Genomic DNA, 18,946 nt, shown 5'->3' with positions numbered 1-18,946 from the left:
CAGCAACCCTTGAATTCAATAAGGGAAACGCAAGTCCTTGCATATCGTATCAACCGTGATATATATACTCCATATACGGACGCTGTTGGAATGTTACTACATAGAACTGGAAAGTTCACAGTTAAAATCATCTCTTTTGCCGTACAGTTTTGTTAATTAGTACTTAACTAGAGTAAATTATCTATGTTGCGGAAAACAAAGTTAATGGATATTTCTAGTTTCTTTTCATCTTGTTTTATAAGCTCCTAAATATATGAAGTTTAACTCGTATGAATAAACGAACAAGTCGACAAAAAAAGGAGCACAGTTGGTTTCTATTGGAATGTCGATTGTTTGTTAAAAACGCCCGCCAACGTAACAATATGTTGTCAATCAAGAAATAAAGCATCTTGATAATGTCAGTTTTATTGATTTTTTTTTAATCAAAGTGTTTTAAGGGTACAATTTATCCATGCCTAAAGCACGATAATTGTATCTCGACAAGATAATTGTATATCCATTGGTCTTTTTTCGACTCTTTCAATTGGAAACAAAGTTATTCTAAAAAGAATAAAAACGCTTTACTGTCACTGTTGCTATTTGTCGTATTGATGCTGTTCGTGTTCAGTAGTAATTGTATTGGTATTACATGGATAATATATACATCCTTAAAGTAAAATAACTAAAAAAATAAGTAAAAAATAAGTAAAACAATAACATAAAAATATCTCATCACAATTAATACAAGAAATTACTTTTTTGATTTATTAGCATGGATAATTCTTGTCTGAATATAACTGTTGGATATTAAAAAAGGAATATTCGTATGCAGTGAATTTGTAAAATTCAGTTAAAAATTATGTTAACGAGAAAAAAACCTCGAATATCGTTAGAATGTTTCAAAAATGAAGGGATAGTCCTGAATATTGGGGAAAGCTGTAAAAATAAAACTTTATCTGTATGCCTGTTTTAAAATGCTTATATTATTAATGCTACTAGCAAGTTTGTATGTTGGTGTAATAATGTTGTATATATATGATTACTCTAACCTTAACCTATATCAGCAAATGTATTATTCTTAAAAATAGACACAATCAATCTAAGATATGTAGACGTAGAACGATATTACCGTATATAAATCGATTGTGCAATTACACCAAACATTTCGCATGAAATGTCGAACAAGCTCAATGACAATATTCGTTTGTTATTGTGTCTAAATCCATAATTCAAACAGTGCATTCTACTTTAGAACTTTAATCTTCGAATTGGCGTGACCTTCCTACATTTACACTGATCATTCTACTATCTGTACCATATGTCCGTATGGATTTGCCCTCTGTCTTTTTCAACTAAGTACTAGTGTTCTAAATGCTTAAATCAGTCAGCCATTTTTCGGCCTACACTTGACGTGCTAATAAAGTACAGGTGTTCTTCATGTTCGAATTAATGCACTTTGTCTTTTCTCTTTCAACAAAACTTTTTAACTAAGGTGATTTCTAAGTTTTAAAAAGGTGTGGGTCTTCATTTTCTCTACAAACACAACTTTTCTCCTCCGGTGAATCTCATGTTCGAATCTGTGTTTATTCCTTTTCTAAGTTTACATTCTACAGCAGGGCACCCAATGTCTGAATAAGTGTGTTTTCTATTTTTATACCCATACTTTCTACTGTTCGAATGAATTTTCTTCCTACTTTGTCTATTTAAGCATTCTACATGTACTCCAGTGTACCTTGTGATCGAATCAGTGTGTTGACTGCTCTTTCCGTCTATATTTTCTGCTCCAAAGTACTCAATGTTAGATTCAGTGTGTTTTCTGCTTTTTCGTTCCTATACATTTTACTCTAGTATCTAGTTTTTTTTTTTATTCAAAGTGCTTTCTATTTTTTTCTCCTTCTTTTGATTTATGTGATCCCTTTGTTCCTGTCTATTTTTTCTTTTTTCTTTTTTTACTCAAGCGTGTAACCTTTGTTCTTATCAGTGTCTTCTCCCAATAGTATCTAATCTAGTGAACACTAAGTTCGAAGCAGTGTATGTTCTGCTTTGTGTGCTTAATAACTTTACTCATGTGTACCCTATTTTTGAAAAGTTGTACTTTCTTCTTTTTCTACCTATAAATTCTTCTCCAGTTTATCCTTTTTTTTCAAAAAGAGAGTTAAAAGATACCAAACATTACATTCAAACTCGAAAGTCGAAAAAAAAAGATGTCAACGCCATGACAAAAAACGAAAAAGACAAAATGACAAATAACAGAAAATAAAACATGGCATATGGAAACCATACAAACAAACACCGAGAACAAGACCACAACCTAAAACAAGGGTGATATCAGGTGTTGTGGAAGGGCAATCTATCATGTTGTTAATAAAAGTACAAACGCGATGAAAAGTCTAATTATGTAGGTCACATTCGGGGGAAAGAAGGGAGTTCTTGTAAAAACGACGATTGAAACATATCCGTCGTCATCTGTGAAACAGATATTCCGTAACGGTTAACTTATGTAAAATTTCTAAGGGGTAATTACAACTTTACCACTTGGAGCAACTGGTTTAATAGCTGTCCCAGACCGTATGAGTATTTGGACCGTACGCGTACAGTCTGGACCGTATGCGTACTTTTTCAAAATACTCATACGGTCGGACCGTACGCGTACGGTCTGACTAATATTTAGAAGTTAGTCAAGTTTATTAGATAAAAGTGCATATAACAGATCAACACAACTTAACTCTAAAATTAATATAAAAAGTTCAATTGTAATTGTCTTTTTGAAATACAAACTTTAGATTTTAATTACTTAAAAAAGTACGCTAATTAAATCTGTTAATCTCTTATAATAAGCATGTCGATGTAATATATTACATTTTTTCTGTATTAAATTATGCTCACTGAAATTGAAGATATCGGAAGTAAGCATAATGTGGGAGGACAATTGTTTTAGAATATTACAAAAAAAATATGCAAAGCTTAGGATCATGCATGAACTGCAAACATGTAAATGTAAAAAAAATATTACGTTACTTGCGGTAGCAAGTGTCACCTAGTGCGAGAGTACAAAAATAGGATTCAGATGTACAGTTCAACAAATATTTAATTTCAATTGTTCGCTTGTTCACTTTATCCGTCTAATTGTAATAATAACAATTTGTAAAATCAAAAATAGATTTCGATAAATGCTTCTTTTAAATTTAACCCATTTGATTCAATAACATGTATTGCCAGCTGGACCGTATCGGCGTATACTCATACGGTCCGACCGTACGCGTATGGTCGGACCGTACGGGTATACGTATACGGTCCGGTCCAAATACTCATATGGTCTGGAACATAGCCACTTTGTGGGCAGCAACCTATGAATTCAATAAGGGAAACGCAAGTCCTTGCATATCGTATCAACCGTAATATATACTCCATATACGGACGCTGTTGGAATGTTACTACATAGAAATGGAAAGTTCACAGTTAAAATCATTTCTTTTGTCGTAAAGTTTTGTTAATTTAATTAAGTTAAAGGATATTTCTAGTTTCTTTTCATCTTGTTTTATGAGCTCCTGTATATATGAAGTCTAACTCGTATGAATAAACGAACAAGTCGGCAAGAAAACGAGCACAGTTGGTTTCTATTGGAATGTCGATTGTTTGTTAAAAAACGCCCGCCAACGTAACAATATGTTGTCAATTAAGAAATCAAGCATCTTGATAATGTCAGTTTTATTGATTTTTTTTTAATCAGAGTGTTTTTAAGGTACGATTTATCCATGCCTAAAGCACGACAATTGTATCTCGACAAGATAATTGTATATCCGTTGGTCTTTTTTCGACTCTTTCAATTTGTCTTTTAGTTTGGAATGAGAAGTACTTATGAAAAGTATAGAACAGTCAGATGTTTCATTACTATTGCAAGATAAAAGAATCTAGATTGTATGTCCGCTATGGATTGTGTGTGTATCCACATCTCATTCAAACCGCCTCTAGAATAGGAACTTTAAAGCCCCAGTTTTGATTGCTGATGAAATAAATGTTGATAGTTTAGAACGACGTTTCGTAAAACATTTGGAAGGGCCGCGAGTACAACGTTGTTGGTAAGGACAAATTGATGTCCTGATTGTCTTTTATTTTTTATCTATAAATCCACATCAAGTGTATACGTTGTTCCAATAAAAACATTTACAAGTTTGTATATGATAAAAAAAAAAATACACGACTTTAATCGGGGTATTCATAATAAATATTGATTCATGAAACTTTTAATCAGAAAGGATATATGAGTCATATATTAAAGGCTTAAACAGAATAGACTAGTAAGAAATGAAATTAAAGGTAGAAAAATCTGAAGATAGTATTTCCATACTGACAATGCGCTTTTCTGGAAAACCTTCATCGTGTTCACTTTTGTATAAGTTTTGATTGCCAAAAATGAGAATCTTTTAAGTGCATTAACCGAAAGGGTAAAAATAGAACAAAACAGAGTATTGGCATCTTTTATATAAAAAAAAACCACTAAAGTAGCCTGGTCAGTTCAGTTATATAATGTAAAACTAGTTAAATATTAATAACTTATAATGTTGACTTTTGGTCACAGGAACTGTGATCAGGGAAATGCATGTAAAGAATGCATTGCTGATGGACACTTTTCTTTGCAGTACGATGGGATGATAAACAAGGATTGGTCAGGTTCGTCTGTCGTGTAGCTCTCCTGTGTGAAGTTCATGGATACAATGGCCTCACTGACTTTGTATGGGATCTGGTGGTATTCACAAGGAACATTCATCTTGGTTACAAACCAATAATCCTTGCTGGTACTACCATTAATTTCCCAACCATAGCAAGCATTTCCCTCATATACACGTGTACCGACGTACGTGGAATTTGACAACCAGTTAGGTTTGATTAAACTACAGAATTCTTTCTCTCCACATGGCGTGCAGCATGTTTTGGTATTAGGATAAATCACATACATATTTGTGTCTTTAGCAAATAACAATTGACAGGGTGCGTGTAGATCATTGGGACTTAGATGGTGTGCTTGCTGTTGGCAGGCAAAATCTTGTTGCCCTGCACCTTTATCAAATCGACCTATGTTTTGTTTAAAGTCGTAATACCACGATCCTTTGTTGGTGTATAAAGGTTTTGATCCTGGTGCATGACCCTCTTCTTGAAAATCAACGGAATATGATGATGGCCATAACGGTGGGGTTAAAAAAGAAGCCTTTGCAACTAAAACAGTCGTGGTTAAATGTAATAGCAGTAGGACCTGTAAAAAAGGAAAGCTAAAATCAAATATCATTTTGAAATATTCTTAAATATTATTGTAACGAAACGATATGATTTCCGAACTGCTCCTTTTGTTTCAACAGTTGGCAATATTTTACACAAACATATAATACATGTATGCATATGTAAATCATTCAAGTCTTGTTTTATATGTTCTGTAACCGGAGTCTTAAGTAGAAGCCTTGTAATAGTAATAGTATATGGTCTGTGGTAATTCCTTAAACTATTCCTTCTAAAACCAGCATGTTCGAAATGTACACGTTAACTGTAATTTACAGACTCTTTGGATACCATTCTGATTTAGACGAAATCGAGGAAGGAACCTTTTACACTAGGTTGGAATAAAGTTTATTATCAATCAATCAACTAAACAATCATATGAGATAAATTTTAGCGAGGGTCAATTGACAATGGAGAAAGAAATATAAGATTTTCATGATTTTTTTCAAAAAGCGGTCGTCGTAGCTAGGCCAGCTTGAAAGAAGCACACGTAAATACCAATCAAAGATACATTTTAAATCTATTATATCATATTATAGATCATGATCCTAAAAATCATTTGGCCGTTATTTTAAATAGGAATAGTTTACCTTTAACATTGCACAAGTCATTCCAACTAGCTTTCTTATCTATTTGTGTTACAAACAGGAATACGAATATTTATAGATAAAAAAATTACAGATATAAAATTGACGGTCATTACACCACGTTTACAACTTCAATTGTAGAGATAAGATTGACCTAAATATTTTTCTCAGTGGCAGTTTGCTGTGAAATTTACACATTCTAGTATTCGTAAGATACTGTTGTCGTCAATACTAGCATTATATTAGCCTTTCGTTTTAGTCACAAGAACACTAGTTTTATTTGTATAACGTGTCTTCAGTTAATGTCAGTCGCTATATAAAACTGAAGCAAGTATTTGGACAATTTATCCTTTATTTCGTTTCATACCCTCGGGTCCATTAAATTATATCCAATTTGTTCTTGTTGTAAGTCTAATGTGTTTTTTTATTATTTCATTAATGGGTTAATATAATTTGATGTTTGACTTTCTAGAAAATCAAGACATATCGTGTGTCCATTCATTTCAATAACCTATATTGCTGAAGCTATATTTGTTTTATCAATGTCATCATCGTGATTTAATCAATAATTTTAACGTTTATTACACAAAATACATCAATTTTCTTTTATTGAATATACTTCCATATAACATCATAGTAATAAAATAAATGTGATGATCGCATTGTATCTTGCAAAATCTTTAAAAAAAAAAAAGAAAACAGTGTACAAACTCCATTTTTATCTTTAATGTCATTTTATTTTTAGAAAAATGTATCTTTGCAATAAAAAAAAAACCACTTTCTGTCTGTGATTATTACAAAGTATCAGTTGACATAAATTCTTCCACCTTTAAATAAAAGACCGTTTATATAATTTGCTTGTTCCATTTAAAGATACATTCTAGTCACTAGCTATAACAAAGTTCTTATTATTGATTTCCTTTACAGATATGTGCAGTTATTCTATAATAATTAATTATTAGAATATTGCTAACCCTTAGTCTTAGTGTAGAACATACCTTTCAGTCCGTAAAAATAACAGCTACGGATTTAAAACTTATGTGAAAACTTGTGTTCTTAAAGTCTTTTCTTTATACAGTTCAATCCTGTATTCATTCCCTTGACCACAATTAATACGCCCGAGTTTTAAATATGTTATAACGATAGAGTTTCCGTAAACTGCTTGATAAGTTAGTCTTGGTTTCTGAGATTTTCCAACGTGTCCCTATTACAGAAAAAGACGTATAGCTGTGCTCTAATAAATTTTGTATCCCCTATATAGACCACATGAACTCCATGGGCTCATGTCAAGACAATTCAGTTCCATGAAATAACAATTATATTTAAGAAATTGTAAATGTTGCATTGACTTAGTTTCTCAATGAGGACGTTATCTCGAGATTCATTAAAACAAGAACGTCATATATAAAGTTGTAATCGCCTCGGAGATCACGAGGTAATACAGTTGCGTCCAATGCAATAGGCATTGGTTCCATCCCATTTCGGTTGAAAATAAAATCATCATAGATACCATAGATACCAGGATTAAAATTTTATATTTACGCCAGACGCGCTTTTCGTCCACAAAAGACTCATTAGCTCGAATCAAAAAATGTTTAAAGACCAAATAGAGTATTGAAGAGCATTGAGGACCAAAACTTCCTAAAAGTTTTGCGAAATACAGCTAAGAAACCAAAGATTCTGCCAACTATTTTTAAAAGCGAGAAACAACCGAAATGATAAGTACATTGCATACATGAGTTAAAAAAAGGAGATTAGAGCGCACAGACGAAGAAACAACTTAAGCATAAAGTGGTCAATCCATTTTTGTCTCATTTAAACACAAAAAAGGTCATTTTGTGATAAATAGACATATACATAAACCGTGCATGGTTTGGTGCTACACGTTGATCAATCTTTAAACGTAGTATTACTTTCAAAATTAGCCTCTAAATTCACAAATCACAGTCTCCAGATGATGCTCTAAATAAATCTGTTGATTGAAATGCAATTATATCAACTGTTTTCCATCCTTAGTAGTTAAAATTGCCTCAATCAAAAAGATGTATTACAGCTTTATAATTATGCCCACGGGTTTAATCGTGACATCAGTTAACAAATTTCGAAGGGTTCTTCCAATACTTCCTAAATTTTAAAAGTCTTTAAATACTTTTAATCTTCCATCATAGAACAAGTTCATTGAATCTGAATTATAATTAAGAATGATTTCATATTTGAACTCTTTCTACAGAATGGTACATGTTATATGTGGATAAACTAATCAATGCAGTATATCATCGAACTTTTATTTGTTTGTGAATTAATTGGTCCAGTTCACATACCAATGAATTCTTTAAAAAATGCATTTAATCCTATAAGGTGTAACACCACTAATTCGGGCCCGGCCAGAAAGCACATACCAGAAAGTAGTACATATTTAACGCAAAATAGTTCCTACGCATGAGTGTAACTTTCAAAATATGTAGGATATTTAGGTATTTTTGGCATCAAATGAAAGCTAAAGGACTGGTGATCATTGTAGAACACTTTTGGACTTTTAATTTTAAATATTAAAAAAACTGCACCAAATTTTAAAAAGAGGGTACATTTAGTCTGTTGGTCAGATCTGAAGTACCTGTTTTGGTACATCCGAAGTTCTGGGAACCAGTTCTTTCTTATATGCAATGTAAGGTATGTTGATTTTTTCAGTAGAAGAAAGTGTTGCTTTGAAATGCAATGATTGCCACTTTATTTGAACTTAAAATGAATGAGGTGTGCCTGGTTGAAATGGAGGAATTTAACATAGAAAGTAATGGGACCATGAATTAGTGGTGTACTTCCATAACGATAAACTTTGATTTATACACACGTACTTATACTTTCGCGTACTATATATATTGTTATGAATGCGTATGTTATTCAAAGGTACTTTTGAAGCGTGGTTTCGTTCTATTTCTGCTTCTGGTGGGTAGAAAGTGGGTCACTGATTCCTACTTCCTCCTTCCAAAATGTTCTTGCACATGACCATTTTTACTGGCCCTCTTATCCTGGTTCCGTCTCTGACTTACGCTTCCCTCTCCCTTATTTAATATGTAGATTGGTGGTGAGAGATGTCTCTGTTAGAAATGATAGTCCTTAGTATAAAAAAAGCTCAAGTTTTCTTACATTTTTTTAAATTATGATGCCTGACAAATTAAATTTCAATAATTTCAAATTATAAATCTAATTTTACCGTTAGCCATGTTATTATACCATGTGAGCTAGAAATAACTGTACAATAATAATTTTATAAAAAAAATGCCCATAAATATAATCAATAGATAATTCAACCAGAGGTATTGCTTTTAAATGCCAAAGACTAGAAATAAATATGAATGTATATTAATAGTAAAGATTAAAGCTTACAGACATAAATTTGAATTCTAAAATCGAATAAAGAAACCCTGGGAAAAACTTCCTTTTGGTATGCTCTCACCCCTTTAATCATCATCAATTTTACAATTGGGGACTTTGAAGAATAATGATATTGGTAGTTTTTTTTCAAAATATATGCATTTTGAAACACTTTTCATTAAATTAAAGATTATCTGTGTAAATTGTTTAAAAGAAAATAACAACGCTGGCACCGAACATTTTCAAGTTGAGTTTGTTTTCCAGATAGTTTGAAGGATGCACTAAACTGATATTTTTGTGATTTTCAAAAGAACACGACCTCAATTTAAAGCAATCCTTCTGAAACGATGCCTGTAAGCTTCTAACTTGCTGTTGCCATCAAAGCGTTTAAACAGACTGTGAGCGTTAATTGAAATTCTTATTAAATAGTTTTTATTTTGACACTCATCTTAAATGATTGACAGAGTTCAAGTTAATTTACGAAAACTTTGTGTTAAAAACTTAATGAAAGAAAGCGACATTAATATAACTCGGTACTGCATTAATGCTGGTAAAACTGTAATGTCAAAAGAAACTGTATTTGCTAGAAGTCAATCTTTCATCAGAACGAAATCCAATAGCACAAAGCTCTTTATAGCATCTATTTCCTCCGTTATTGTTTCTACTGTTTCCTCTGCCTGGTGAGAATTTGCTAGATCCCAATAGCAGTATAAACATTCTTGTGGAATCTGGTGAGAATTTTCAAATTCAAAGTGCAAAAATTATTTTGTCTCGGAAAAAATGGATTAACAGAAAGGTGTATATTAAAACAAATCAAATTGATTAATTGCTGCTTACGTTACCATGATATATTACATGCATATACAGGGGTTTAACATGTTAATGTTATATAAAGATACTTTCTACTTTTGTCTTTTCCGACATGATGAGTCAGATCTTTAACATGCTATGTTACAAGGGTATTGTTCTCAGGAAGACATGTTACCAGACTCGCGAAACACACTATTTCGACTTCAACTCGTTTTATTAGTTTTACTCCTAAACTTTGTGTCCAGATTTGTGTACAAAGCACACACTGAACAAAAAAGAAATACGATACACAGCAACAAAGGAGGCGACTGAATAGTAAGCTCCTGACTTGGACTCAGTTCAAAGACGTTTGAAATGTCAGGAGCAATTACAGTATATTATTTTTTCAAAGAATGTTGACATCAATTTATGTAGTATTTGTTTGGCGTCAAGACGCTTTCAGTCACATTCTGTATCAGTTCAAGAAGAGAGAGAATTGAAATTCTATGTGAATATGTTTCTTCAAAAATCAAAACCGTCTTAAAAGAGGGACGAAAAATACCGAAGAGACTGTCAAACTCATAAATCGAAAATAAACTGACAACGCAATGGCTAAAAATGAAAAAGACAAACAGACAAACAATAGTACACATGACACAACATATAAAACTAAAGAATAAGCACCACGAACCCAACCAAAAACTGGGGGTGATCTCAGGTACTCCGGAAGGGTAAGTAGATCCTCCTCCACATGTGGCACCCGTCGTGTTGCTCTTGTTATAACAAAGGACTAAAGGGACTAATTCGGTAGGTCACAATCATGAAAGGGAAGGGGATTGTAGTTACGACGTAAGGAACACATCCGATATCATCTGTGAAACGGTTATTTCATGACGGTCAACCAACTCGTGATGGCGTCAGTAAAATTTAACATACGGGTACCTGATTATTAAATGTTGTTCCAGATTAAGTCAGGTTAACAGGATGGTTAAAAAAATCGAAAAAAGTAAATTAAAAGATGTAAATATAATTGTCTGTTGTATATGACGCGAACGTCCAAAGTTATATGGGAATATGCTCCGGAAATACATTTACAAAAGCAAGTGATAGTATTGCCGTCGGTGTGCACGACATTTAAAAGTTGTTTTATTCCAGGTTTGGTCAGTTTTGGACACAGTTCAAAAATGTATGATATAAATTACGTCAATACCGGCCAACCGACTGGCTTCAGGCTAGTAGCAATCTTTGCCGGTGTTTGCTAGTCAAAAAGTTGAGGTATATATCTAGAGTAAGGGCAATTCAAATGACATGATTTTCATGACTACAACACATGTTTCTGGGAAAACTTTTAATTAACAGGGATGTTCGTAATCATGGGCTTAGAAAGCATAAAATAAATAAAAGGCATGTGTGATTAATATATTTGGTGTGTCCGATGCGCTTTGCTAAAAATAATAGTATTTTATCAGGAACGTATGGTGCGAAGGAGTATGAGCATTCTGAGTTAGAATTGTCAATCCAGTGTTTAAATCCCTAATAATAACACAGTTAAGCTCATATTCTGTACTTCATATTTTTAGTATAAAAATTTATCTAAATGCATAGTCTAATAAAATATTTAGGAATAGGAATAAGAGTACGCTAGAATATAGTAAAAATAATGAATTGTAGGCGATTATCAGTATGCCTCTTTGTTCCTGGACAGCTGGACCAATACATAGTCTAATAAAATATTTAGGAATATGTAACAAGAGTACGCTAGAATATAGTAAAAATAATGAATTGTAGGCGATCATCAATATGCCTCTTTGTTCCTGGACAACTGGACCAATGTAATAAAATAGTAATGACAAATCCATGTGGAATGATATGTTATTAATCAAAGAAATTAGACATTGGAATACCCCTCGGGTCGAGTATATCATCGAATAGCCTCTTTGTATGTGTACTCCCATCTAATCCTGTGGAAAAAGCCTGGAAATGAAAATAATTTACGCGGAGACAACAATGTGTTAAATAAAGATCGGTGGTGAGTCGATGTTTTGTGATTCGTCACCTCAGGGGAAATTACAATGTAAAGCCAATGGTAGTTTCGTATTATTGACAAACAAAGCTGGGTTTGTCATACTTTGCTGTATGTAAACTTGGCAGTGATGAGCATTGGTGAATTTAATACATCAAGTAATCTGAAGTACATATCAAACATTCATCATAGGCAGATATAATGAGTTTATTGATGCTCCCAATACTAATTAAATATCCGGGAACGATGTCTTAGGTGTTATCTAACAATTTGGCTTTTAATTTAATTGTTAATGAGAAAAAAAATAAAGGAGAAAGTAGTCGATGCTAAAAGTTATTATACAGTTTGTGGAAATCTGAGAGATTCAATGTTAGCGTTAGTACTGCGGTCGATTAAATAACATAAATCAATGTTTAAACTGAAGCAATACAAATAATTACAAAGATGTGTCAAAATTTATAGGAACAATCTACATTTATTGCGTTACAGATTTCATTAACAGGTAATGTGCACTTTTAGACGAATCATCCGTGTAGATCTTATTTGATTATCAAAGTTAATTTTCTGCCTACTAAGTTTGAAACTTTGTTAACATTAACAGAGATATATATGTAATCATTGTTACATATTTGCTGTGCTAATTATCCAAAGAATTTAGAAATTTCAAATCTAATATACCCTGCAGAAATTTGAAAGCACAAATACCCAGAGAGAAGACTCAATTTAAATGTATGCACCCAATGGTAGGTTAGATTTATGCATTCATAACAGCTAGCCTTATCTACATTTTCCCTCTCTATTCCTGATCTTTTTTTTTTTTAGATTTTTCCAAATATAAACATACAGATAGACCAACATAGTTAATTGTTTAATACGGGGGGAAAAGAATTATCATTGACCGGTCTGAGCATACAAAAATAAGATAATGACTAAACACATTAAACTGTTACCCTCCGTCTGTAAAAGAGTATTTCAAGATCATCTATTTGGAACGACAAAGACTTAACTGTCGTTGTTGTAAGAAGGCATGTGCGTTTTTATCTAAACCACAGAAATACAGTTCTAATAATTATCGAATTTCGTTAGCTCTTAAGCAAATCTGACAAGATAACAAACTGGCGATTTTCCGAAGGGAATATCACATTATGTTTTATGAACCCTAATTAAAACCAGATTAGGACACAGATATCAAAAAGGAAAACTCTAAACCCCAATTGTGACTCGAGACTCATCTTCGAGCTATATACTGCTACTTTAAAGACAGAAATGTCAATAAAGCAATAAGGAATGCATGGCAGCTGACATAAAATATGTCCCTTGATATATGTCAGTCTTCTCAAACACACGGTGCGGTGTGGTAAGTATAGGAATTGACCATGGCTTGTTGTTCAATTATTTCATCAGATCAGGAATTTATGAGAATATTATTTGTCTATATTTAGTTTTGAAGGCCTACTTAATTTGATATACTGGCGCGTCTCTCTTGTAGCCAAGTATTTAAACAGTTAGCCGTATGTGTCTCCCATACCTGCCAATCTGATGGAACTACAACTGTAGCGAGATTTCTGTTCAGCTCCGCTTATATGGAAGATTATGTGTGGCTATCTTTTCATTCAAAATTGTTTCATAAGATCAGGAACATATATATTGACCCGTTAGAAGAATGATGTTTCCAGATTAGATGCACATTATTTTAAATACTTCAGCACATACGGGTAAGAGTTGAGAATGTATGAACAAATTTAATTAGTTATCAAAGCAAAATTGTTGATGAACTATGATGTCTTTTTGCTATTCCAAATAAAATCATCAAAGATACGAAGACGTGTATGCCAGACTCACGTTTCGCCTACAAAGACTCATCGACCCTCAAATCCCTAAAAAGACCAAATAAAGGACAAAGTTGAAGAGCAACGATGATCAAAATTTCAGAAAGAAATGAACATTGTTTTGACTGAAAAATCATGTAGAAAATATTATCAATACAACTGATTTGGCGAAAAGGTAAAATAGGGTTATTTTGTCAATTTGTAAAATTTGACGCACTGTAAGCCGCAGGTAACAGATCCAAAAGGTGATTTTTTTAAAAGGAAAAAGAGTGAGTTCCTCTAAGAACTGAATGGTGCGTTGGCAGATGTCATCTCCATGTTTTATGTACTCTTCTTTATTTCGGAGGTTATACATCATCTGATGGTGGTTTGTTTCAATCAATTTTTAATTTCTAAAACAAATAACACGAACAAGCACAAACACAAACACGAATGAAAAAGATACAAGAATGATCACGGTCGCCCAAATACTTTTTAAATCAACAAATATCAAACTTTACTTCACATCGGCATAAAGGTGCCATTACACAATATTAATGTCTCCACAAATGGATATGCTCTTGCTGAACGTTCTGTGCATGTAAATGCCACCGTGGTATGAGGCAGCATATTAACCTTGCATAAACACAACTTAAGGAAGAATTGAACTAACCAACCCAAGTAACCAATAGTATGTGAACGACACATTATTAGAGTTGGATATAGAGTGATATTTTTGTCAGCTATCGTTTTCGGAAACTGTCATATCATTCAATATTAAATAGACTGGTATACAATACTGTAAATTGGGAAAGTATTGTGAGGTTTAAAATTTCGAGTTTCGAATAAGGCGAATTGTTGAGTATCGAACTAATACCTAGCATTCTGATATCTGATACATATATCTGTATTTCAGAATTTCCCGAAATCGCAATATTTAATCTCGTATGTTTGTCCTTTCTTCAAAAATTGCAATAATACTTGCATTCAGGTATTTAATCTCGTATTTTGTCCTTTCTTCAAAAATTGCAATAATACTTGCACTCAGGTATTTAATCTCGTATTTTTGTTCTTTCTTCAAAAATTACAATAATACTTGCACTCAGGTATTGATTTCCGAATTTACAGTACCTGAAATAACATATAATTGGATCATTATGACATATGATCTTCACGTGACAGGACTGCCATTAAAGATCGTCCGTTGTTTCCATTATTCCTTACTCTGTTTCTATATTCTAGTTTTAGTGAGATTTTATGACCAGATTTCATACATCGGTATGGTATAGTTGGTTTGTGTTAAATGAATTTTGTTGCAACATCACAAATGATATCCGGAGTCACTGGGCCATTCCGCCATAATTTCTGTTATTTTTTCTGACATCCATTTATTTAATTGCTATTGATGGTTACTGACAATTTGCTAATTGTTGAGGTAAATGAATATCTGTTTGTTTCATTCCGATCAATCTTTAATACGGATGCCATTACTAGAGTGTTGCTTATATTTTTGTTGCATACCAGATGTCACGTGATTTATGATACTAAAGTTCTCTGACTTGATTTACAACATGCATTTATTTCTTGTAACTTTCCGTTTTACAAAAATGTACTTAGATGCTTTAGGGTATTCTGTTAAGTATAAAAAAGAAGATATGGTATGATTGCCAATAAGACAACTCTCCATATGAGACCAAATTTTACAGAAAATAACAACTATGTATATAGGTCCTGGCACGGCCTTCAAAAATGAGGAAAGCCCATACCGCATGTATCCAAAATTCATGTACTTATTTTTTGTTTTGTTTCTATTATGGTTCCGGTTTGATAATCTGTTATGTCTTATCGTTTTTAGTTGGACTACTGTCAGCGATAAGACATAACAGATTATCAAACCGGAAAGTTTTTTTACTAGTTACAGTTGAAGGAACAACAGAAACACTGAAAAGAACATAATAAGAAAACAAATGCGGGTTAAACCTCGCTTAATGGCTAGCCAAATCTCCCGCTTCAGGACAATGTTAAAATAATATCGCTAAAATGACAACACTACATGACAGAAATACAACACAAACACACGCAAGAACATTCACACAACAGAGAAACGCACATACAAATAATATTATAATCGACACAGCATGCAATCCGTAGAACAACAACGAACATGTTCCATCAACGATCCGCGACAGACACCACAGGATATCACAACAGTGACGCGATTACGTAACTAACATAAAATACAATTATTTTCACAATAGTGAATACTACTGCGGGAGATTTGGCTAGCCATTAAGCGAGGTTTAACCCGCATTTGTTTTCTTATTATGTTCTTTTCAAAGTCAGGAATATGGCAGTTGTTATCAAATACGGTAGTTGGTTTCTATGTATGTTGGTGTTTGATTTTGTTGCACTTCAGTGTTTCTGTTGTTCCTTTGTTTCCCTATACTGCTGTTGGCTTTATTTACTCTCACGTTTCCATGGTATTAAACAAAAGAGAACTTGAATCCTCACGGTTTCCGTTCAAATTCATATCTGATTGTGGCATTGTTTTTTTTCCAGTTTCATCGGAAGTCTAGAAACAAATCAGATATGGCAAATTTGATTTTATGTAACTGTAGATACCAATTCGGAGTCTTTAAAAGTAAAGAGCGTTACGCAACAAAGTTGATAAGATTTCTTAGAAAATGTTTAGTTACTGACAATTGTTGATTCTTTATCAATTATTGGTCTTATTTAAATGCAGACAGCTAAATTATAAACAATTACGACAAACCCTAACATTTTGCATGTTGGCAATTGCTGTGGTTTTTTTTCGTTGTAAAAACTCATTTATTTAAAACCAGACCAACGCCAGCAATTGCATGATGCAAGTTCATCAATTTTTCAAACAAAATTTTGTATTTGAAATTGGAAATTCACTTTGACATGCAATAAATCATGTTTTGAACCACACTACAAATGTATAAAGATAAACGCAATACCATAAAAACGAATTATCATGCTATTATGTCTTGTAATAAAAGACGCCGGAAATTCTCGAAGAGACAAAGGTCTTGGAGAGACGTCGTAAGAATAGCCTTAATCCTAATAAAGAGGCAAAGCAAAAGCATTTATAGTGATTTCCGGTTTTACTAGGTAACCGAAATCAGATAAAATTATACAAACAAATTAATTAAAAATGTATTGTTGCGGCGACCGGATACAGCATAATGGGTGTGATAAGTAAACGTATAGAATACTGGTGCCGTAAAACGATATCTTAAAATTATCGAAATGTAGTCCAATTAGTTGTCAGGTATTTTTAAATGCCTGTTGCATTTAAGACATAAAAAGATACCAACAGCCAACATTAAAACAATACATATAGTCTACAAGTCAGCCAGTGTCCTCTTTCATTTTCATTTCTTACATTCACTTAGGAATAGAAATATTGTTCGCTAATATAATTTGATGATGTTTTTACGCAAATATAAAATATACGTCTTTATCCCTATTATACTATTTTTTCCTTTGATCTTACTGACTGACAATTTCCTTTCTCGGGACAGTAGAGTGCGGACATGAAAAATTATCGCTAGAAACTAAGGGCTCATGTGCCACTGTCAATTAAATTAACAACGTCGTCATAGGTAAAATAGCGATAAACAGATTATCATTGGTGATCTCAACTCATTGCTTTTCTCGTTGAGATGACCAACGATAATTAATAATTCACAGAGGTGAAGAAGAGGGTATGTGCACAGTTGAACGTGGAAAATTGTAATTATTTTCTCATTTTACGACGAACGAAATATAAAAAATTGGCACTTGTGTCTGCAATACAGTATACGAGTACAAACCCCCTTAATCCTTTATTGACAGAAACTGGAAAAATTCCCGGAATCGCAAATTTGAAAAAAGGGACAATATTTACTTCAGATTAATATGGCCTTGAAATTCAAATTTTTAAAAAAAATATCAAAATGGCCATAATGTTATTCTTAGATGGGTTTGTTTCAATAGCCTTACTACTAGGTTAAACAAATATCTTCATTTAAGTACATGCTAGGCTTCAAAGTAGGAACATTTTGGATATATTGTAAAACAAGATTATTTGGTGCATTTTTTGGACCTAAATGCTGAAGGAAACCCTTGGTGCGCCAGAATGTTATTTGGCCAATAGTTGCCAATTATGACATTGAATCCATAGACACCAAACTTTCTGGATCAGGGATGGCGGCCAAACTAAATTATGGTAAAAAGAATTAATGAAAATATGACCAAAACTGACATTAAACCACATAAAGCCAGGGTCTTTCTATTCTTTGCACTTGTTTGGCTTTATAAATATTTTGATATGAGCGTCACTGATGAGTCTTATGTAAACGAAACGCGCGTCTGGCGTACTAAATTATAATCCTGGTACCTTTGATAACTACTTTAACTTCATACTTTGTTTGGCCTTTTTAACTTTAAACGGAACAGCAATAGGAACACAGATGGTTACGTTCTATGTCAATAGTTTATGGGGAAATTAGAACAGCAAAGTCTCAATGCTTTTGTTTTCCAACCTCTCTATATGTTCCGATGCATTGGTGACATTAACATGAGGTGGGAAAAGTCTAATTAATATATTTCTTGAACGTTGGGGTTCTCATCTGAATATAATATGCATATATATCAACAAATAAAACACATGTTACTACCAAAAATATTTAAGCATTTTGTCAGAATGCATGTTATAAAACCAGATGATATATATATATAAATTTATTGAGAGAGAGATTTGTAAGTGCTACGTTAAGAGTACGTTGGAATCCCCTAAATTTTGAATTAGAATTGTTGCGAAAATTAGTTGGAATCCTGGGGAGTCATCTTATAACAAGTTAGCAAACTTACTGTGTAGAAAACATTCGTAAAAATTTCAATATGCAAATGAATATTGCGTAAAAATTGACTGTTAAAAGTCCCATAACTCTGGAACGACAAACCATAACATTTTCAAAATCCACATATATAAATTATATAGAGTCTATTTTCACCAATACCAACAACAGTGTAAAGTTTAGTAGCTTAATATCCAATCATACTATATTTATTGCATGTCATGTAGAATAATACCGTTATTAATATTACCG

The 18,946-nt window shown here is 32.7% G+C and overlaps 1 protein-coding gene across 1 annotated transcript; it reads right to left on the bottom strand.

Moving 5' to 3' along the window:
• Window positions 1-4,443: 4,443 nt before the first annotated feature.
• On the bottom strand, window positions 4,444-5,965 carry LOC139486108 (uncharacterized). Its single transcript, XM_071270819.1, has 2 exons — window positions 5,841-5,965; window positions 4,444-5,230 (listed from the first exon to the last, which is right to left on the bottom strand). Exons 1-2 carry the CDS (start codon window positions 5,859-5,861, stop codon window positions 4,568-4,570), a joined length of 684 nt encoding a protein of 227 aa, XP_071126920.1. The 5' UTR covers window positions 5,862-5,965; the 3' UTR covers window positions 4,444-4,567.
• Between the last annotated feature and the right edge of the window lie 12,981 nt (window positions 5,966-18,946).

Source organism: Mytilus edulis, chromosome 8 (assembly GCF_963676685.1).
Source record: "Mytilus edulis chromosome 8, xbMytEdul2.2, whole genome shotgun sequence".
In the NCBI taxonomy this organism is placed as follows: domain Eukaryota; kingdom Metazoa; phylum Mollusca; class Bivalvia; order Mytilida; family Mytilidae; genus Mytilus; species Mytilus edulis.
This window is presented reverse-complemented; position numbering and strand designations above follow the sequence as displayed.